Source organism: Mustelus asterias, chromosome 10, assembly GCF_964213995.1.
Source record: "Mustelus asterias chromosome 10, sMusAst1.hap1.1, whole genome shotgun sequence".
NCBI classification, from domain to species: domain Eukaryota; kingdom Metazoa; phylum Chordata; class Chondrichthyes; order Carcharhiniformes; family Triakidae; genus Mustelus; species Mustelus asterias.
In genome coordinates, this window is record NC_135810.1 from 96,506,263 (window position 1) to 96,529,507 (window position 23,245).

The 23,245-nt window shown below is 42.0% G+C and overlaps 1 protein-coding gene across 14 annotated transcripts in view; it reads left to right on the forward strand.

The window, feature by feature from the left end:
* Positions 1–23,245, forward strand: part of nbeaa (neurobeachin a) — an 812,689-nt gene that overhangs the window by 192,329 nt on the left and 597,115 nt on the right. For all 14 annotated transcript variants that reach the window (XM_078222243.1, XM_078222244.1, XM_078222247.1 and 11 more), the window contains 3 exons: positions 1,769–1,877; positions 2,477–2,629; positions 4,638–4,806. In XM_078222243.1, the coding sequence (XP_078078369.1) occupies positions 1,769–1,877; positions 2,477–2,629; positions 4,638–4,806 (431 nt within the window). The remainder of the gene's footprint in view (positions 1–1,768; positions 1,878–2,476; positions 2,630–4,637; positions 4,807–23,245) is intronic.

A 23,245-nucleotide genomic window follows, 5' to 3' on the forward strand; every position in this document is an offset into this window, starting at 1 on the left:
GCAAAGTTTAAAAATTGTCCAGCAAGGAAATTGATGGGGTTAAACTGTTTAAACTTCAATGTAAGGAGTATTACAAACAAGGTAGGTGAGTTAAGGGCACAGGTAGGTGCATGGCAGCAGGGTGTCATTGCTATAACAGAAACCTGGCTAAAGAAGGGAAAACATTGGCAGCCCAATATCCCTGGTTGTAGAATCTTTAGATATGATAGAGTGGGAAATAAAAAAAGAGGGGGAGTAACACTAATGGTTAAAGAATCAATTCCAGTTGTGAGAAAGAATGATGCACCAAACAAACAAGGCTTTATGGGTTAATCTTAGCAATTAGAAAGGGGCAGTCACACTGCTGGGAGTGTACTACAGACCCCCAAATAGTGAAAGGGAGATAGAAGAACAAATATATTGGCAAATTTCTGTCTGTAAGAACAAGAGGGCAATAATAATAAGACTTTAACTATCCCAATATCAACTGGGATTCAAACAATATAACGGGCATCAAGGGAGAAAGATTAATGTAGTGTGTCCAGGAAATTTATTTCAAGCAGCTAGTGACAAGTGGCGAGGGGGAGAGTCGGGCTCGGAAGCAATGAGTGGAAGAGTTGGGCAGGGCAGTGGCGAGCGGGAGAGTCGGGCAGGGGAGAGGTGAGCGGAAGGGATGAGCAGAGAAGCGGTGAGTGGGAGACTCGGGCAGGGAGTGGCAAGCTGGAACGTCCGTCAGGGGAGCAGGACAGTTCAGCAGGGGAGTGGTGAATGGAAGTGTTGGGCAGAAAAGTAGCGAGCGGGAATGATGGGCAGGGGAACGGTGAGCGAGAAACTCAGGCAAGGGAGTGGCGAGCGGGAGAGTTGGGTAAGAAAGTGTTTGACTGAGAAGTTAAGCAGGGAAGTAGCAAGTGGGAGAGAATATTGAAGAGCGGAAGAAGTCAATCCAAAATAACGCTGATCGGCAGATTGGATGCACACGCTCCGTTGACCCCGGCACAAAACAAATTCAACCCCTCGAAAATAAATACTTGTTCATAAGTTGACCTATTTGTTGTCTAAAAATTTGCTCTAAAAAATTTGACTTTTGCACCGTTATATACTGTATTCATACATCACATTGTAAATCTGTGCATTCTATTATACAACATTTTACATTATTACACCCATGTTCTTCTGATTCCTTGCATGGCAGAAAACTTAGTAAAACAAAGTTATAAAAATAACTTGAACTGTTCCCAGATACGTTGGGACATGGAGAGCTTGTGCTGCACCACCTGATGGTGTGACGTTGCTGTGGTGTGATTGTTGTAGCTGGCTTGTTTTCATTCCAACCCTCTTTTTTCTCTGTCCCACTTTTCCTGGTTGAATTGTGCACAGATTTCTGTCTTTTGATCTCTTGAACATCCTGCCAAAGGTTCTGTGAAAATAGCATATGTAATTTACATAATTCCTTTCCTTGCCTTCACCGACAGTACAGAAACACATAAACTCTGCTTGACCATTCTGCGCCTCATGAAATGTGAGGTTCACTATGAAGATAATTGTTAGAACCATAGAATCACTACAGTGCAGAAGGAGGCCATTCGGCCCATCAAGTCTGCACTAGTATTCTTCAAATGGAAATGTTAGCAGTTCTCCAGTTGTGAACTTCTGGCTTTAAAATTCATTTAGGTAGTTTTGTTCTTAAATCAATCAATCTCGTAGCAAGCCCTATAGAGAACTACATAAGAATGGTAAGGAAAACTGTTCCTTTTGAACTTTCTAACCGTATTGATATATCTTTGTGCAGTGCAACCCTTCTGGCCTTTCTGGTTGAGCTGCTAAAGAGCTCAGTGGCCATGCAAGAACAAATGTTGGGTGGTAAAGGATTCTTGGTAATTGGCTACCTCTTAGAAAAGGTAAGTTTATCAAGACACACAACATATTAACTTAATTTAGAAGGTGGAAATATATCTGGTTGAACCTGGTTGATGAAGTTAAACGAATAATGATTTATTTTGTGACATGTAGATAAACTTGTTTTTCATAAAATTGTTTGAGTAACAATTTTAAAAGCTTTTGAGATATTTTTGAATAATATTAAATGAGGATAACTTACTTTTATAATGAAAGTTGGGACATTCAGTAGAATTTAAAACTTATTCCGTTAATTTTGTCAGATAGCTTATTTGCAAAGCTTCATTCTTTATTTTGAGAGCGAACAGGAAGTCTTTTTGAAATAGAGCGGGCTAACTATGTAGTTTCACATGCTTATATAATAGCTAAATATTTACAGCTGCAGAGATAGGTATGTTTGACTTGTCAGATTTTGTTGTCATATGATATAGTTATGTTGAATGACATAGTGGCGTGAAAATTTCAGTTTCCCCAAACTTATTTGATTTCGATGTTTAAAAATTACTTTGTATAGATTATGTATTCAGGGGATAAAGATCATGATTTAAAAGAAAATTCAATCACTTACCACATGTTCTGATTTTTCTTCCTCTTCATATAGTCATCCAGAGTTCACATAACACGAGCCGTCCTTGAACAGTTTTTGTCTTTTGCTAAATATCTGGATGGTTTGACCCATGGAGCACCTTTGTTAAAACAGTTGTGTGATCACATCCTATTTAATCCTGCCATCTGGATTCATACTCCTGCAAAGGTATATTTTTAAGGAATATTAGGAACCCTTGTATGTGGCTGGGAATGCATCCTCTTATCCCTTTTAACTTACTGATTTTCTGCACAATCATTTTGCCCCACTCTATGAAGATACTGATTCTTTGCTGGGGTATCAGACTTGTGCTTTTCTTCGTGTGTGAATCTTGATGGTGAATGTTGACACACTACAAGAGGTTCAGAAACCAGGTAGTAAATTTCAGACAAGGGGACATTTGAAGAAGTGTTATTATGAGAATTTATTAAGCGCCAAAAATTATAATTAACAGATCAAGGCAATCTGTATTCCAGTTCAGATGGTTCTTGCTTCCCGTATAGTTCTCGTGGTAACTTAATTTCTCTTGTCTCTCCCTACATCATCCTTAAATTTGTATAACAAACCTCTCCAAATTTGTTCTTCTTATCCATTGTAGCCAGGGCTGTTTTCTGTATTCCAGTGTACTGTCACGTTCTAATTAACCAATGCATACATATCACTGCTTCAGTTAATCTTGTTATTTCATCTGTCAATGCTTTCATTTATTGTGGTCTCAGCTCTGAGTACATGCCAGACAGCAAATGTTTAACATGTAAACCATCCATTGTTAACTCTTTCCTGTATAAATATTCACCGGACATGCTGACTCCTGCATTCATGGAATCACATAATCCCTACAGTGAAAATGGAGATAACGTGGTCCATCGAATCTGCATCAACTCTCCGAAAGAGCATTTTATCCAGGCCCACCCCATCCCTGCAACCCTGGGCATTTACCATGGCTAATCCAATTAACCTACAAGTCTTTGGACACGAGGCAATTTAGCATGGCCAATCCACCTAACCTATGCATCTTTGGACCGTGGGAGGAAACCGGAGCATCCGGAGGAAATCATACAGACAAAGGAAGAATGTGCAAACTCCACACAGCCAGTCACCCACTGGAATTGAACCCGGATCACTGGCGCTATGAGGCAGCAGAGCTAACTGCTGTGCCACCTTTACACTCCAAGATGAATCCATTTAATTATAGCTCCAAGTCAGCTCTAAACTCTGAAACTCCTTCCCTAAACCACGCCACCTCTCTACATCTCATTTAAAATGCTCTTTAAAAACTACCTCTTTGACAAAGCTTTTGATGAATTAAATGTCTCCTTTGGTATGGTTTTAAGTTATGTCTGGTTATGATCCTCTGAATTCCCTTGGGATGTTTCACTCTGTTAAAGGCACAAAATAAATGCAAAAATAATGTGGATGTTGGAATTCTAAAATAAAAACAGGAAATGCTGGAAATTCTCAGCAGGTCTATGGAGAGAAAAACAGAGTTAACTTTCAGGCCAATAAACTTTTATCAAAACTAAGAAAAGGTAACCATGTATTAGATTTTAAGCAGTTCAAAGGGGGGCGGGGGGAGGTGCGAAAGAGAACACAAGGTCTGTGATTGGGTGGAAGGCAGGAGAGATTAAATGATCAAAGAGTTGGTGCTGCAAGGCCACAGATAATAGAAATGGGACAAATAAAGAAATAAAAGCTGTGATTAGAGGGATATGATTGACAGACTGATGAATTGTTCCTGTGCAAAAGCCATAAAAAGAGAAAAATAAGAGAGGAATATCAAAATCTGTGAAGAAAACAGGGACAAGATGGGCAATAGCAACAGGTCTGAAATTGCGGAAATCGATGTTGAATCCCAAGGCTGTAAAATGCCTAATTGCAAGATGAGGTCCTCAAACTTGTATTGAACTTCATTGGAACACTGCAGGAGGCTTAAAGAGGCCAGAGTGGGAGCAAGGTGGGGTGTAAGATGTTGCCTGTTATTTTAATTGCATGCTAATATTGGTAAACTAATTGAAGTTTTTGATGAATTGGTAATAATTGATTGCACAGCTTTGAAGGTTTTACTGTAATTGAATGTATATATAAATGATTTAATTATGTTAATATTTCATTTTTAGGCATAGATTTAGTTGTGTTTAGCAGCTGAGGCAAATTATCTTTTATGTTTAATTTCTAGGTGCAGCTTTCCCTTTATACCTACTTGTCTGCTGAATTCATTGGCACAGCTACAATTTACAGTACTATACGTAGAGTGGGCACTGTGCTGCAGCTAATGCATACACTTAAGTATTACTACTGGGTAATTAATCCATCTGATTGCAGTGGCATTTCTTCCAAAGGGCAAGGTAAGAATTATATGAAGCTATTTTTCTAATGTTACAAAAAGTGCAATTAACAGAATCTTCTCATGTTACTCCTCCAAAATTCTAATATTGCTGCTTTCAAATGTTTGAGCATATTTGATTACACTTACTTATTTGAGTCAACAATTGTAATAACTGCTTAATATAACAGCTACAAAACGCAGCTTAGATTTACAATCGACATAATTAAAGGAATTTTGACATTAAGGTACTTTCTGATAAACACACAAATGTTGATGGAGAAAATTTAGTTAATATTTCAGTAGATTAAAAATATCAACATGGGTACCAGAGCAGGCCTTTGAGCCTGCTCCAGAATCAGAACTTTTTGAACAATATATCTGGTATCTTTACTAGTGGAACTGACTTACATTAATTTAGTCAGTCTGCTTGTGATGAAAATACCAATGCAACTGGTCTTCTAATGAATAAGAACTCATCCATGCCTTTGCTACCACTAGGTCTAACTACTTCAAAGCTGTTTTAGCCAGTTTCCCACCATGCACCTTTTGTAAACCTGAGTTTATCCAACATTCTGCTGCTCTTTGACCAACATGCTCTTCGTCCCGTTCAGCCATCACTCTGTTTCTGACCTGTATTGGCTCCCTGACAACACCCTGATTTTACAATTCTTATCTTTCCTTTCAAATTCATCCATGACCTTTCCTTTGCTCTCTTTATAACATCCGACTGTCTAAGATCTCTGCACTCCTTCAATTCTGGCCTCTTGCACATTCCAAGTTTTCATTGCTGTACTATTAGCAGCCCTGCCTTCAGCTGTCTAGGGCTTAATCTCTGAAATTCCCTCCCTAAATCTATATGCGCAATTACCACTCCTCCCTCCTTTAAGATACTCCTTAAAACATACCTCTTTCATCTGTTCTAATTGGCTTGGTGCCATTTTTTTGTTTGATAAAATTCTTGTGAAGCATTATGGGATTTAAAATAAAATATTATTTCATGGGATATGGGCGACATTGGCAAGGCCAGCATTTATTGCCCGTCCCTAATTGCCACAACTGAGTCGCTTACTAGGCTATTTTAGAGAGAAGTTAAGGGACGTCGTAGTTTGTCTAGATTCACATGTGGTTAGAATCATAGAAACCCTACAGTGCAGAAAGAGGCCATTTGGCACATCGAGTCTGCACCGACCACAATCCCACCCAGGCCCTACCCTCATATCCCTACATATTTACCCACTAATCCCTCTAACCTACACATCTAAGGGGCAATTTTAGCATGGCCAATCAACCTAACCCGCACATCTTTGGACTGTGGGAGGAAACCGGAGCACCCGGAGGAAACCCACGCTGACACGAGGAGAATGTGCAAACTCCACACAGACAGTGACCCAAGCCGGGAATTGAACCCAGGTCCCTGGAGCTGTGAAGCAGCAGTGCTAATCGCTGTGCTACCGTGCCGACTGGGTAAGGATGGCAGATTCCGCTCCCTAAAGGACATTAGTGAACCAGATGGGTTTTTAACGACGATGATAGTTTCATGGTCACAACTATTAAACCTATCTTTCAATTCTGGATTTATTAATTAATTCAATTACTGTTTAATTTATTGAATGAGACTAGCTCTGTATTCCAGATTTTATGAACCGAATGTAAATTCCACTAGCAGCCATGGTGGGATTTGAACCTGTGTCCCCAGAGCATGAGCCTGAGTTTCTGGATTACAAGTCAAGTGACAGTGCCACTGCACTGCCACTCCCTCCCCCATGTTTATAGTGTTAAAGACCCTATGTAAATTACAAGTTGCAAGTTGTTGTTTGGAAGACAAGTAAGAAAACTTAGTCATGAACAGGAAAAGAATCTTGTGTTATAGTTGTCAACTCCTGTTCGCTTTTGTATTGATTGTTGCAGTATATTTTGTTGTTTTATTAGCACTTTACAGGTTGATGGCTGAATGCAAGAACTGTGCTTAAAAAATGGAATCACCTGGAAAAAAAAAGATTTTGTGAAAGTCAAACTAATGTAGGCAAATGGGAAACTATAACTTTGTACTAGCACAAATGTTATGCTATAACTTTGGTATGAAGTCACTCAAATTGGATTTTGGCAAGTGGTTTTTGACCATTTCAAGGTAGTTTTCACTGGCAGCTGCATAACTTGTTAGTGTGATGTGAACTTGTAAGTGTTTCTGGGTTGAATTTTTCCAGGAACTTTTTGATCATTATTTCTCACAATTTGCCATGAGAAAAGACTAAACGGGGCAATGGCATGAACACAATGTAAAGGAGCATGAAATTGAGCAGCTATCAGTCCCAAACTCATTTCTGTCCGTTCCGCATGCTGTTGATGTTTCCAATGGGCATGGGGGAAAGTGGTGGAAGCTCACCCGAAACAACCGAGGGCTTCGTTAACATATGGAACTGAAGGTGGGACATCCTGTATGCAATTTCCCACCGTTTGTCATGCAGAACATTCAAGTTCAATCATCAAAAGATTAGTGTTGCTAGAAACTGAGGGCTTGAGGTGACAGTTTATTTAAAGGGCAAAGGAATAAAATGTCTGAAATAAATATATCAGGGGTGGCTCAGTGAGTAGCAGCCTTATCTTTGAATCAGAAAACTGCGAGTTCAAGTCCCACTCAGAGACTTGAGTGCAGAAATGTAGAATAAAATTGATTATTGCAGGAATGCTGCATTATCAGAGGTGCCATCGTTTTGATGAGATATTAAGCCGAGCCTCTCTGCTCAGATGGATGTAAAGATCCATGACACTATTTCAAAGAAGAGCAAGGGAGTTGTCTCTGAAGTCTTGGCTAATATTAATCCCTCAATCAACATCATTTAAAAAATAGATTTTCTTGTCAGTGTGATGCTGTTAATCTTGATCTGGGCATGAAATATGACAATTGATGGTAAAAACGTTATGTCAGAATCGTGTAATTCCAGACAGATATTGATTTCAAACTATAATCTGCAGAACAACTTTTTCGAAGTCACTGAAGATAACTTGACCATTTGCTTAATTGTGTGACTTGGAATGGCTTATTTTGATTTGTGTTTGACTAAAGTTGTCTTGCATTCAAGTGTTACTGTTTTGTTATTGACTATTATGCACAATGTTTTGACTTCTATGGCTCAATAAAGCTGCCATTCAGCCTTCCTCAGCCAATAGGATGGAGATAGTCTGGTCAGCTGACCTCCATGACCATTTTTGCTACTGTTCTATAATCAGTGGGTGTTTTTCCCCCCATCAAACTGAGATGAAAGATCCCTTATTACAGGCTGCTAACCTTGTTTACCCAGTGGTCTGGTTGAGCTCACTCCCAAGCAGTCTTCTGTTGAGGCAAGCCTACATGTGCTATTGCACTGCCTGTGATTCGTGTGTAGTTGTCACATGGTGAGACTTTACTCCCGCTGTTGACACAGAGTAAAGCTAAAGAATTTTTTTTCCCAATTTTCTCCCCTTCTCTCCTCTCCTGAAGGTGGTGACTCATGCTGGGGTATGGTTCCACAGGCACCAGCAGCCCTCCGGTACCTCACCCAAGGGTCTATTCTTCATGTGTGAGCCTATACGGTGAGTATCGGTGGGCTATTCGACTGTGGGGCATCATTGCCAAGGGAGTCCTTTCTGCACCTGATGTCCATGCATGCATTTTTAGCAAGAAAGCTTCATATTGACCTGGAGTTGATAGTTTGCTGACTTTTTGTGCCCCCTCTCTACTCTGAAACTTTGAAAGATGGGGTACTAATCTTGAAGTTTGTGTTGAATTTGATTGGAACAGTGATGGAAAGCATGGAATGCAAATTAAAGGCAAAAAGTGAAGTCTCAAACCACAGATCAAGATTCTACTGAGAACATAACTGTATTTAGGTCAGCCTTCAAAACTGGGACCTGATACATATATTTTAACCAATATGAGAATGGATTGCACAACAGTTCAACACAAGTAATGGTGATATGTGCAGTAATTACCTTGTGTTGGGACGCTATGGTCCTAATGGCACAACTGCATATTTTTGGAGCATTGAAAAATAATAACTGATGAACATATTAAATTAGTACTGTATTATCCAAATTAACTTGTTCATACATTCTGCTACTTTTTTAATATATTGTATTAAATTGGTTATTGAGCTGTGTTTTATAAATGAAGACAAAGGGTTGTTAATAAATTTCTGAAGAATAAAAAATGTAATTTGTGATGTCAAATGGAAAAGAGATATTGAAAATGAGCTTCAGTCACATCCTTACATTTTTCCACTCCCCTAAATTAAACTTATAGCAGAATTTGAAATATGCGTTCATCATCAAGATGCTTTCTCTTTTTCTTGTAACCTAAACTATGTAACTTTTTCTTGCATTGTTTTTCTGAGGCGAAGAATTGAGAAAATAATGTAATTAACAAAAACTTCCATCAATTAACTGCTTCTGAAAATTACAGAGGTCTAATATGCCAATTCTTTCTGGAAAAATTGAACCCTACAGTGGTAGCAGTTGTAACTATGTGAGACATTATTCTCAGAGAGACTGCGTTAAGACAAAAGTTGACCAGATTTAGAAGGGGTCCTTTGAATGTATTTGATAATCAGTATGTTGCACATTCAGTAAGGAAGGATGCAATAATAGATTTGATTTTGCATAGTGAAGCAAGATAAATGAATGAACTGTGGTTAGATGAACTCTTCAAAAATAATACCAAAGCTGAATTAGAAGAGTTGACGATAAAGATGTTGAGCTGGAAATTAACTATTTTTGGTTGGATGAAAGATGACCTTGCCCATTATTAAATTACTGGAAAATGTAGCTGATCAGTAGATAAGCAGTTCGACAAAGATAATACAAGATCTATGTGATGTATTAAAGAACATAAAAATAAACATTCTGTAGATTAATAACGAGAATAGAGCTAAGATTGTTTTTTTTTAAGAAGGGAAATTGATAAATATTGTGGCAATAATGCAGTAAAACAAAAAAATTACAGTACAGAAGGAAACCAAGATGAAAAACCTCAAGTATGGATAAAGAAAATAGCAAGGACTTTTACAAGCATGGATGAATCAAAAGGGTAGTCAGTCAATGGACGGGACCACTTGCAAATAATAGAAGCTCTACAGTGCAGAAGGAGGCCATTCGGCCCATCGAGCCTGCATTCTACCTAGGCACACTCCGCCTCCCCATTCCCGTAACCACGTGCACTTGCATGGCCACTAACCCTCAGGGGCAATTTAGCATGACCAATCCACCTAACCTGCACATCTTTGGACTGTGTTAGGTTAGGTGCATTGGCCATACTAAATTCTCCCTCAGTGTACCCGAACAGGTGCCAGATTGTGGTGACTAGGGGATTTTCACAGTAACTTCATTGCAGTGTCAATGTAAGCCTACTTGTGATACTAATAAATAAACTTAGACTTAGAATGTGCAAACTCCACACAGTCACCAAGGCTGGAATCGAACCCACGTCCCTAGTGCTCTGAGGCAACAATGCTAATCACTGTGCCACCATGCTGCCCATAAATGAAGGAAGTCCTTTTAATTTTGAATGAGGGAGTGGCATGCTTAATAAGTAGCTTGCCTCAGTTATTAAGGGGGGGAAATAGTGCCTGAAGATGATGTTAGAAATCTGTTATTGGAGATACAATTCGAAAGAACTTTCAGTAAAAAAAAAGTAAATAAATCACCAGGCCAAATGGTATGTGTCTCAAATACTGTCGGGAGTGGGGAGCAGAAAGCTGAGTTTCTTTCTGAAAATTGGAGTTTTGCCAAAGGATTAGAGATTTTCAAATGTTATATCATGGATCGAGAAATGGGGAAAGGGTTAAGCGAGTATGTTATAGTTCAGTTAGCCTTGCATCAGTTGTAAGTGTACCTGTATTGCTATAGACAATAAAATATACACTTCGAATGGCATGGACTAATCAAGGGCAGTCAGCATGGACTTGTGAAGGATAGGTCACATTTGGCCAATTTAATTAATTTTTGAGAACATTTGAGTGTACAGCCAAAGGGAGTATGGCAATTGTAAGATATAAATTAAAATATAAATTTTAAAAACATAAGGCACCACAATGAGGACTTGTTAGAAAAAATAAAGCTATTGAAGAGAATGTAGCCAATGGATGGACATATTACTTGGTGATATAAACAGCGAGGACCAGTAAATTGAGGTTATTTTTGGAGTCATAGCTGATAGAATGCCTCGAAGATTTGCTTTCATTTATGTACATATTTAGACATAGGCACAAGATTAATGATTTTTAATTTTGAAGATATCCTAAATTGGAAGTTTGGCAAACTATAAGGAATTGCAGATTATAACACGTAATTGAATCGTGGTAGTAAACAACTTAAAAGAAAAGGTCAGTTCAAAGTAATTAATTTTCATCTTGTGGTATTGTGTGTGGTTTGGTGGAGGAAGGTCAAGACCAAATTCAGTATTAAATTCAAGTAGAGTGAGAGAGATAGAGGATTATGGACACCATTCTGGGGGAAAGGGCAGGGCACAGATGTGGGTGTGGTGAGAAGGAAAGGGGACCTTTCTGTTGTCCTTGCAAGGCCTGGATTTCATACCACTGAAGAGGAATGAAGTGGATTATTTCCCTCTCAAGAATTAGATCTTTTTTTTTAACCTAGGTTTGACTTTGCTGACAGTGGAGGGGAGAGAGGAGGAATTGAAATGTTTCCTGCCTTAAATTTGCCTTTGGGTGAATGAGGATTCCAAAAAATAACCGTGTCATGATTTTCTATCATTGACTCTAAGCTGAGGGTCCTTTTTTTGCACGCTGCATACTTTTGCTCTAACTTGGAAGAATGATCTTTCTGCTCCAGCCACATCATGACAGCTAGCTTTTATATAGCACCTTTAATGTCTAAAACAGGAGTATTATGAAGCAAAAATAGAGACTGAGCCACACAAAGCCATATTAGGGCATTTTGCCAAAAGCTTGATGAAAAAGGTAGGCTTTAGGAGTGTCTTAAAAGAGGAAAGTAAAGTGGGAAAGTTTATGGAGGCAATGCCAGAGCTTGGGGTTGAGGCAGCAGAAGGCACAGTCATCTGTGAAGGTGCAATTAAAATCAGGGATGCTCAAGAGGCCAGAATTAGATGAGCTTGGATAGCTCAATGGTTACAAGTTAACTGCACCTGCATCCATACTAAAGATAACCAATGGATTAGAAACCAAAGCAAGTCATTGCATAGAAACTTCGGCAAAGAAACATAAAAAATAGGAGCAAAGATATGCCATGTGCCCCATTGAGCCTTCGGCGTCATTCAATCTGATCGTGGCTGATCCTCTATCTCAATGCCGTACTCCTGCTGTCTACCCCCTTGATGCCTGTAGTGTCTAAAAATCAAACTTTTTTTCTTAAATACACTTAGTGACTTTGCCTCCACAGCTTTCTGTGGTAGAGCCGTTTGAGTGAACAATGTCTCCTCATCTCAGCCCTAAATGCCCTACCCTGTTTCATTAGACTGTGACCCCTTGTTCTCGACTGCCTAGATCCAGTCTGCCCAGCCATGTCAGAATTTTATACATTTCAGTTAGATACCCTCTCATTCTTCTAAACTTCAGTGAATACCTGCCTAGTTGACGGAATCTCTCCTCATATGACAATCCTGTCAACCCAGGAATCTGTCTGGTGAACCTTTGCTGCTCTCTCTGTGGGTAAGTATAGATTTTCTTAGATAAGGAGACCAGAACTGCACACAACACTTCAGGTGTGGTCTCAGCAAATCCCTGGACAGCTGCAGTAAGACATCCTTCTGTATTCAAATCCTGTTGCAATGAAGGCCAACATACCATTTCCCTTCCTAACTGCTTGCTGCACTTGCATGTTTGCTTTAAATGACTGGTGTACAAGCTCACCCAAGGTCCCTTTGAACATCAGCATTTCTCAATCTATTACCGTTTATTTAATACTCTACTCTGCATTCTATTTTTCTACCGAAATGGATAATTTCATACTTACCCACATTATACTGCATCTGCCATGTATTTGCCCATTCACTTAACTTGCCTAAATCGCTTGGAGCCTCTATACTTCCCTCTCACCACTCATAATTTTGTGTCCTGGCTATGATCAATTTGGATTTAGGAAGTGCTGTGGAACTAGGGAAGCTGTAGCAGTGATGAGAGTGTTAAGTGAAAGAAGCATAGCGTACCAGTAAGAAGTACACGTCTGCTTTGTGGATTATGAAAAAGCTTTTGACAAGGTGAACTCGCAAAAGCTGTTGTAAGTGCTGCAGGCAATCAGTGTTGATTAAAGAGATTAAAGAATGATTGTAGCTCAATACATGGGACTGCTTGCTACAAACAGGACAGTATTTGATCATAGGATCACAGGGCAGAAGGAGACAATTTGGCCCATTGAATCTGCACCAACTCTCTCTCTGACAGAGTGTCAAGTTAAGTGAAAGTACAGGGCAAGATCAATGGTCAATTGTTGAAACAGGTATCACAAATTTGAAGTACCTAAAAAGCATCTTGTTAGAAGTTTGCTGCTGCCATTAATGAGTCAGAGCTAGAATCGCAATGACAAAGAATGTATTCTCCAAACAAAAAGAATTGCTCAACATTAGTGGAGATCTTGAGAAAATAATGATTAGGTTTGGTGTGTTTTGTTGTACGGGTCTGAAAACGGGCTTTGAGAAAAATAGACAGACAAAGATTAGGAAGTTGTGAATTGTTATTCTGGAGAAGGATGGAGAAAATCAGTCGGAGAGAACACAAAAACAATGAAGACGTTCTCAGGATGGTGGATGAGGAAAGATCTTTAGTGAATATCATTTCAGTCATTGAGGTTGTTTAAGACTGAGATTGATAGCGTTCTAGTTGTTAAAGACATCAAGGGATGTTGGCATAGTGTGGGAGAATGATATTGAGGTCGTGGTAGAAGATTGGCCATGATCTAGTTGAGTGGCGGAGCAGACTTGATGTAAGATTTAGGGGTTTTAAGGGATAAATCCTTCCACCCTTTTAACTAAAGTCTCCAAGTTCTAACACGAGGGTCCTTAGTTGTGCCTAACCTAAGAAGGTATGAATGACTAGTATGAATCAAATGGAACTTATTAAGCAAGATTTACATATACTTGTAAAAAACAGTGAAGGTAACATGGGAGATTCTTATTCCTCTGATTGCCAGGACTTGAGTGTTGCCAGCATGGATGATGTGTTCCTCTTTTCCTATCCCTGAACTGATGTTGAATTGTGTTCAGGAGAATCCTACCCCAGAAATCGTGGTAATACTGCACTAACAATTGCTGCTGCCATTAATGAATTAGTGCACCCAATTCCAGCTCCTTGAAGACCGTGTTAGGGATCTGGAACTGTAACTAGGTGAACTCAGGATCATTCGGGAGGCAGAGGCAGCTATAGATAGAAGCTACAGAGAGGTAGCTACTCCTAGAAATGATGATATGTGGGTGACGGCTAGAAGGGGTAAGAAGCAGTCAGAGCAGCGATTCCGTGGTTCCCCTGTTCCTCTGTATAACAAGTATTCCATTTTGGATACTGTTGAGGGGGGACGACTTAACAGGGGTAAGCCATGGGGTACAGGTCTCTGGCACAGAGTCTGTCCTTGTTGCTCAGAAGGGAAGGGGGGAGAGGAGTAGAGCATTAGTTATTGGGGACTCCATAGTTAGGGGGACAGATAGGAGATTCTGTGGGAACGAGAGAGACTCGCGGTTGGTGTGTTGCCTCCCAGGTGCCAGGGTCCGTGATGTCTCGGATCGTGTTTTCAGCATCCTTAAGGGGAAGGGGGACCAGCCCCAAGTCGTGGTTCACACAGGCACCCAAGACATAGGTAGGAAAAGGGATGGGGATGCAAGACAGAAATTCAGGGAGTTCGGGTGGAAGCTTAGGGCTAGAACAAACAGAGTTGTTATCTCTGGTTTGTTACCCGTGCCACGTGATAGTGAGGAGAGGAATAGGGAGAGAGAGCAGTTGAACACTTGGCTACAGGGATGGTGCAGGAGGGAGGGATTCAGACACCTGGACAAATGGGGCTCATTCTGGGGTAGGTGGGACCTCTACAAACGGGATGGTCTACACCTGAACCAGAGGGGTACCAATATCCTGGAGGGGAAATTTGCTAATGCTCTTCGGGAGGGTTTAAACTAATTCAGCAGGGGGATGGGAACCTGAATTGTAGCTCCAGTGTACAGGAGGTTGAGAGTAGTGAGGTCATGGATAAGGTTTCAACGTCGCAGGAGTGTACTGGCAGGCAGGAAGGCGGTTTGAAGTGTGTATACTTCAACGCCAGGAGCATCTCCGGAATAAGGTGGGTGAGCTTGCAGCATGGGTTGGTACCTGGGACTTCGATGTTGTGGCCATCTCGGAGACATGGATAGAGCAGGGACAGGAATGGTTGTTGCAGATTCCGGGGTTTAGATGTTTCAGTAAGAGCAGGGAAGGTGGTAAAAGAGGTGGAGGTGTGTCATTGATAGTCAAGGACAGTATTACGGTGGCAGAAAGGACGTTTGATAAGGACTCGTCTACTGAGGTAGTTTGGGCTGAGGTTAGAAACAGGAAAGGAGAGGTCAACCTGTTGGGAGTTTTCTATAGGCGTCCCAAAAGTTGCAGAGATGTAGAGGAAAGGATTGCAAAGATGATTCTGGATAGGAGCGAAAGTAACAGGGTAGTTGTTATGGGGGACTTTAACTTTACAAATATTGACTGGAAAAACTATAGTTTTCGTCCAATGTGTGCAGGAGGGTTCCGTGACACAGTATGTAGATCGGCCAACAAGAGTAGAGGCCACATTGGATTTGGTACTGGGTAATGAACCAGACCAGGTGTTAGATTTGGAGGTAGGTGAGCACTTTGATGATAGTTGACCACAATTCGGTTACGTTTACTTTAGCGATGGAAAGGGATAGGTATGTACCGAAGGGCAAGAGTTATAGCTGGGGGAAAGGAAATTATGATGCGATTAGGCGAGATTTAGGATGCATAGGTTGGGGAAGGAAACTGCAGGGGATGGGCACAATTGGAATGTGGAGCTTGTTCAAGGAACAGCTACTGCGTGTCCTTGATGAGTATGTACCTGTCAGGCAGGGAGGAAGTGGTCGAGCGAGGGAACCGTGGTTTACTAAAGAAGTTGAATCTCTTGTGAAGAGGAAGAAGGAGACTTATGTAAAGATGAGACGTGAAGGCTCAGTTAGGGCGCTTGAGAGTTACAAGTTAGCCAGGAAGGACCTAAAGAGAGAGTTAAGAAGAGCCAGGAGGGGACATGAGAAGTCTTTGGCAGGTAGGATCAAGGAAAACCCTAAAGCTTTCTACAGGTATGTCAGGAATAAAAGAATGACTAGGGTAAGATTAGGGCCAGTCAAGGACAGTCGTGGGAAGTTGTGCGTGGAGTCCGAAGAGATAGGAGAGGCGCTAAATGAATATTTTTCGTCAGTATTCACGTAGGAAAAAGACAATGTTGTCGAGGAGAATACTGAGATACAGGCTATTGGACTAGACGGGATTGAGGTTCATGAGGAGGTGTTAGCAATTCTGGAAAGTGTGAAAATAGATAAGTCCCCTGGGCCGGATGGGATTTATCCTAGGATTCTTTGGGAGGCTAGGCAGGAGATTGCAGAGCCTTTGGCTTTGATCTTTATGTCGTCATTGTCTACAGGAATAGTGTCAGAAGACTGGAGGATAGCAAATGTTGTCCCCTTGTTCAAGAAGGGGAGTAGAGACAACCCTGGTAATTATAGACCAGTGAGCCTTACTTCTGCTGTGGGCAAAGTTTTGGAAAGGATTATAAGAGATAGGATTTATAATCATCTAGAAAGGAATAATTTGATTAGGCATAGTCAACATGGTTTTGTGAAGGGTAGGTCGTGCCTCACAAACCTTATTGAGTTCTTTGAGAAGGTGACCGAAGAGGTGGATGAGGATAAACCAGTTGATGTGGTGTATATGGATTTCAGTAAAGCGTTTGATGAGGTGCCCCATGGTAAGCTATTGCAGAAAATACGGACGCATGGGATTGAGGGTGATGTAGTGGTTTGGATCAGGAATTGGCTAGCTGTAAGATGACAGAGGGTGGTGGTTGATGGGGAAATGTTCATCCTGGAGTTCAGTTACTAGTGGTATACTGCAAGGATCTGTTTTGGGGCCACTGCTGTTTGTCATTTTTATAAATGACCTGGATGAGGGCGTAGAAGGATGGGTTCGTAAATTTGCAGATGACACTGAAGTCGGTGGAGTTGTGCACAGTGCGGAAGGTTGTTGCAGGTTACAGAGGGACATAGATAAGCTGCAGAGCTGGGCTGAGAGGTGGCAAATGGAGTTCAACGTGGAAAAGTGTGAGGTGATTCACTTTGGAAGGAGTAACAGGATTACAGAGTACTGGGCTAATGGTAAGATACTTGGTAAAATCATAGAAACCCTACAGTACAGAAGGAGGCCATTCGGCCCATCGAGTCTGCACCGACCACAATCCCACCCAGGCCCTCCCCCCATATCCCTACATATTTTACCCGCTAATCCCTGCATCCCAGGACACTAAGGGGCAATTTTAGCATGGCCAATCAACCTAACCCGCACATCTTTGGACTGTGGGAGGAAACCGGAGCACCCGGAGGAAACCCACGCAGACACGAGGAGAATGTGCAAACTCCACACAGACAGTGACCCAAGCCGGGAATTGAACCCAGGTCCCTGGAGCTGTGAAGCAGCAGTGCTAACCACTGTGCTACCGTGCCGTCGTAGTGTGGATGAACAGAGAGATCTCGGTGTCCATGTGCTTAGATCGCTGAAAGTTGGCAACCAAGTTGATACGGTTGCTAAGAAGGCGTACGGAGTGTTAGCTTTTATTGGTAGAGGGATTGAGTTTCGGAGCCAGGAGGTCATGTTGCAGCTGTACAAAACTCTGGTGCGGCCGCACTTGGACTATTGTGTACAGTTCTGGTCGCCGCATTATAGGAAGGATGTGGAAGCATTGGAAAGGGTGCAGAGGAGATTTACCAGGATGTTGCCTGGTATGGTGGGAAGGTCTTATGAGGAAAGGCTGAGGGACTTGAGGCTGTTTTCGTTAGCGAGAAGAAGGTTAAGAGGTGACTTAATAGAAGCATACAAGATGATCAGAAGATTAGATAGGGTGGACAGTGTGAGTCTTTTTCCTCTGACGGTGATGGTTAGCACAAGGGGACATAACTTTAAATTGAGGGGTGATAGATATAGGACAGATGTCAGAGGTAGGTTCTTTACTCAGAGAGTGGTAAGGGCATGGAATGCTCTGCCTGTAACAGTGGTGGACTCGCCAACATGGATGATATTGGAATAGTGTAGGTTAGATGGGCTTTGGATTGATTTCACTGGTCGGCGCAACATCGAGGGCCGAAGGGCCTGTACTGCGCTGTAATGTTCTATGTTCTAACAAAGTATCTGATTTTACAGCTTTTATGGCCACTTCTTATTATTCCTGAATCCCTTCTTTGGAAATAGTCCAAATTTACCTGTTCTATTGGCTGAGGGTGCGAGTCATCTGATGTCACCCCACCTCTGTAGCTCGAGTTTTGTAGGCTAAAGACAAATATCCATCTTTATTCCTCCAGAGTTTACATTCAATTGTGAACAAATAACACATCTCCTTTAGGTACAAAGCAGTTACAAAGTCACATCCTCTTACTAATAGTACATATAAACATTCACATCAACATGCTCTAACCCACATTCCCACGAATACTAAATGTTAATAACACTTCTTACCATAATGTCAAAACAGAAAGAAAAGTTTTCCTCAAATACAGATGTTCTGCCCTACAAATATAATTAATTAATTAAATCAATGCATGGGTTTTGTTTGAAGATAAAGTGTCATGCTAAATTCAAGCTACTGTTTAGCAATTTCTTCAAATCCACACTCTCAGGCAACTTATAGTCATAAAACCATAACACAGAAACATAGAAATTAGAAGCAGAAGTAGGCCATTTGGCCCTTTGAGCCTGCTCCGCCATTCATTTTGATCATGATGATCATCGAATTCAATATCCTGATCCCCCCTTCCCCCCTATAGCCCTTGGTCCCTTTAGCCCCAAGAATTATATCAAATTTCTCCTTGAAATCAGACAACGTTTTGGCTTCAACTACATTCTGTGGTAGTGAATTCCACACATTCAACATCTTTTGGGTGAAGAAATTTTTCCTCACCTCAGTTATCCTCAAACTATGACCTTTAGTTCTGGACTCCCCCCACCATTGGGAACATTATTTCTGAATCTATTGTCTATCCCTGTTTGAATTTTATAAGTTTCTAAACTCCAGTGAATATAATCCTAACCGACTTAGCCTCTTCTCATATGACAGACCTGCCATCCCAGGACCTGGTAAAGTTTACTTTCTCACAAACAACAGGTACCAACTTGTAAAGTATCCCAACTGCTTTGACTGCCCATTATCTTGCTAACAGACATTCAAACTGAACCATTTAAAAAGTGGTTAAAGAGTAAAATCCACTGATGTTACAAACCAGCAACAAACCCTAAGAATTAATAGTTTTATTAAAATCTTGCATCAAGGTGCTGAATGGCCTACTCTTGTTCCTATGTTCCTCTATCATCAAGTAAATGCAACAAGGTTGGATTGGCTTTATTCCAAGGCATGCAAACTTGTTGAAAGAAGTAACCATAGTAAGATTGGAGAAATATAGACCAAGGGGAAAGAGACTGATGATGTTAGATAATTTGAAATTGAAAATGGGAGGCTCCTGTGAGCAAATGAAGAGGCAAGCTCAAGATTGTGAGGCTTGGAGAAATGAGCAAAGATCTGCCCTTAGACAGATCATGACTACTACTATCCTGGTGGCTTGTGGGACTGCAGGAGATTAGAGATACAGAGAGGCAAAGCCATGCAAGGATTTGAAATCAAGGGTGCGAATTTTATGATTTAAGTTGTGCTTGACTGGGTGCCAATATAGGTAAATGAACACAGATGTTGGATGGATAGGACTACAATCATAAAATCCCTACAGTACAGAAGGAGGCCATTCAACCCATCGAGTCTGTACCAACCACAATCCCACCCAGGCCCTATTCCTGTAACCTCACACATTTACCCTGCTAATCCCCTGACACTAGGGTCAATTTAGCATGGTCAATCAACCTTACCTGCACATCTTTGGACTGTGGGAGGAAACCAGAGCACCGAGGAAACCCACGCAGACACGGGGAGAAAGTGCAAACTTCACACAGTGACTGAGGGTCCCTGGCACTGTGAGGCAGCAGTGCTAACCATTGTGCCACCATGCTACCCTAAGGGCGCAAGTGGCAGAGTTTTGGATAACCTCAAGATTCTATGGAGGGTAGAATGTGGGAGATTGGCCAGGAATACTTTAGAGTAGCCAAGTCTTAGAATCAAGCTTGTTTCATCAATGTAGTGGGAGAGGTTAGGTTTGCTCTGGCCACACAATTAAAGTAAGAAGTTTAACAACACCAGGTTAAAGTCCAACAGGTTTATTTGGTAGCAAATGCCACTAGCTTTTGGAACAGGCTGTCCCTTCGTCAGGTGGAGTGGAGAAATGCTCACAAACAGGGCATACAGAGACACAAGCTCAATTTACAGAATAATGATTGGAATGCAGTCTTTACAGATAATCAAGTCTTAAAGGTACAAACAATGTGAATGGAGGGAGCATTAAGCACAGGTGAAAGAGATGTGTATTGTCTCCAGACAGGACAGTCAGTGAGATTCTGCAAGTCCAGACAAGCTGTGGGGGTTACAGATAGTGTGACATGAACCCAAGATCCCGGTTGAGGCTGTCCTCATGAGAATGGTGTTGTTAAACTTCTTACTGTGTTTATCCCAGTCCAACGCCAGCATCTCCGCATCACACAATTAAACCCACGGATTTATGGAAAACGAACTCTTTGTCCATTCTCTATGTTGTTTTAATTGATAACCTGCTTTGAAACAAGATGGAGTCAAGAGATCAGGTGACCTCCTTTCTCTCACAGCTGGAGGTTAGCCTGCTAGTCTGCTCAGGGCATTAAAAATGCAAATTGCCTTTTGGGGCGTTCCATTGAGAAAATGCAACATGTTACTTCTTGTGGATTTTAACAGCTACTGTTGTCCAAGTACCTGTAGATACTACTGCACAATGGCCCCACAGATTTATTAGCTGCAGAAAGGGTGTGAGAAGAACTTATTTTATCTGAAAGAGATACAAATGGCCGAAACTCAAATCCTATTGTGTGTCAAATCTTAAGTCGTCAGGGGCCGTTTGTGCAGTCAATGGGAAAGAGTCACCTGAGGGAAACCAGCTCTTGTTAAGGAACATTTACTGATTCACATTTTGAGTGCAGGCTCAAATCAAGTCAGTTAGCCTGGGAGACAAAGAGACTCAGAGGAAAGAGATCCTGCCCAGCAAAGAAAGGACCCTGCCTAGAATCCACAAACAGGTGGAGGAGTGGTGCTAGCCTTTTCCTACCAATTTGAAGAACCAAGCCAGACCTTTGCTACAAGGTCTTGACTACAACCCGACTGGAACAAAACCAGAAACTTGCTGCTACATGGAAGAAACCACTGTAAATTTGTCACCAGAAACCTCCAGCTTCCATTTCTTCAGTGAACCAAAATGGAATCATCAGGTCTGCAATGTTTTAAGCTTCTGCCTCAAAAGACTAAGTGACTGAACATAGAACATAGAACATTACAGCACAGAACAGGCCCTTCGGCCCACGATGTTGTGCCGACCTTCATCTGAAACCAAGATCAAGCTATCCCACTCCCTACCATCCTGGTGTGCTCCATGTGCCTATCCAATAACCGCTTAAATGTTCCTAAAGTGTCTGACTCCACTATCACTGCAGGCAGTCCATTCCACACCCCAACCACTCTCTGCGTGAAGAACCTACCTCTGATATCCTTCCTATATCTCCCACCATGAACCCTATAGTTATGCCCCCTTGTAATAGCTCCATCCACCCGAGGAAATAGTCTTTGAACGTTCACTCGATCTATCCCCTTCATCATTTTATAAACCTCTATTAAGTCTCCCCTCAATCTCCTCCGCTCCAGAGAGAACAGCCCCAGCTCCCTCAACCTTTCCTCATAAGACCGACACTCCAAACCAGGCAGCATCCTGGTAAATCTCCTCTGCACTCTTTCCAGCGCTTCCACATCCTTCTTATAGTGAGGTGACCAGAACTGCACGCAATATTCCAAATGCGGTCTCACCAAGGTCCTGTACAGTTGCAGCATAACCCCACGGCTCTTAAACTCCAACCCCCTGTTAATAAAAGCTAACACACTATATGCCTTCTTCACAGCTCTATCCACTTGAGTGGCAACCTTTAGAGATCTGTGGATATGGACCCCAAGATCTCTCTGTTCCTCCACAGTCTTCAGAACCCTACTGTTTGGACTTTTTACAAATTCAAGTGCTCTTAATTACTCTTTTGTAATCAGCTTTTTTGTGTGCGTCCTGTGTGAATGATTGTCGTTGTGAATACATTTGGGTGTTGACAAACATTTTTTTTGTTTTAAACTTATGAGAAAAGCTGTCTTTTGTCTTTTCTTGAGATCACGACATTTAAGGGGTTAAAACACTCCCTCTTAAAAAAAACATCTATTTGCAATAAGTCGAGAGGAGGGAAGAAGGGGGAACCATCCTACTGTCCGCCTGTCGATAATAGTTTGGGAATAGTGCATGGCATTTATTGAGATGATGGGCTGAATTTTACGAGAATGATTCCAAGTGTCCCGCGAGTGTGAAAGTGGGAGGTTTACTGATCCGTTTTTTTGGATGAGTTAAAAAATCATCCAACCTTATGGATTTAAGACGTTGAAAACATGGGCTAGACCATTTCTCACAGCTCCAGGCAGTAGGCTGGGTTTAATTCGCCGGCCAGTCTGCAAAGGGAGCTGTTGCGCATACGCAGATCTCTGTTTCTGCACATGCCCTATAGCAACTGTCGAGGGAGCTATTGTGCATGTGCAGACCTCAATTCTGCACATGTGCAATTTCAACAGCAGGCGTCTGTCAGACAGAGAGCTGTCAGGCCCCTGCTGCTGCAGGCAGCCTCACAAACTCCCCCCCACCACATCCCCTCACCCGGAATCGCAGGCACTCGCATCCGATTGTGAGCACCACACCACATGGACCTGCAACCCCTGTCAGCCCCCCCACCTCCCAGACCTATCACACCCCTCCCCCCCCCCCCCCCCCCCCCCCCCCCGATCCGATTGTGATGCAGAGCGGCAGCAGGCCCCCTGTCCCCGATACGATTGTGAGACAGAGTGCGCAGTGGCTCTCACTCCCCTAGTTGGATCACTGGCAGAGTGGTAGCGTGCCCCCCTCCTCCGCGATTGGGCTGCCCCTTCAGGCCCTGCCCCTGGCACTGCCCAAAGGTGCCCGATGGGCATTGCCAAGGTGCCAGGCTGGCACTGCCGAAGGGGCACCCCGCTTGCCCTCAGCCACCCGGGGGGACCTCAATGGCTTCCGGTTCCATTGGTGAGGCCAATACGAC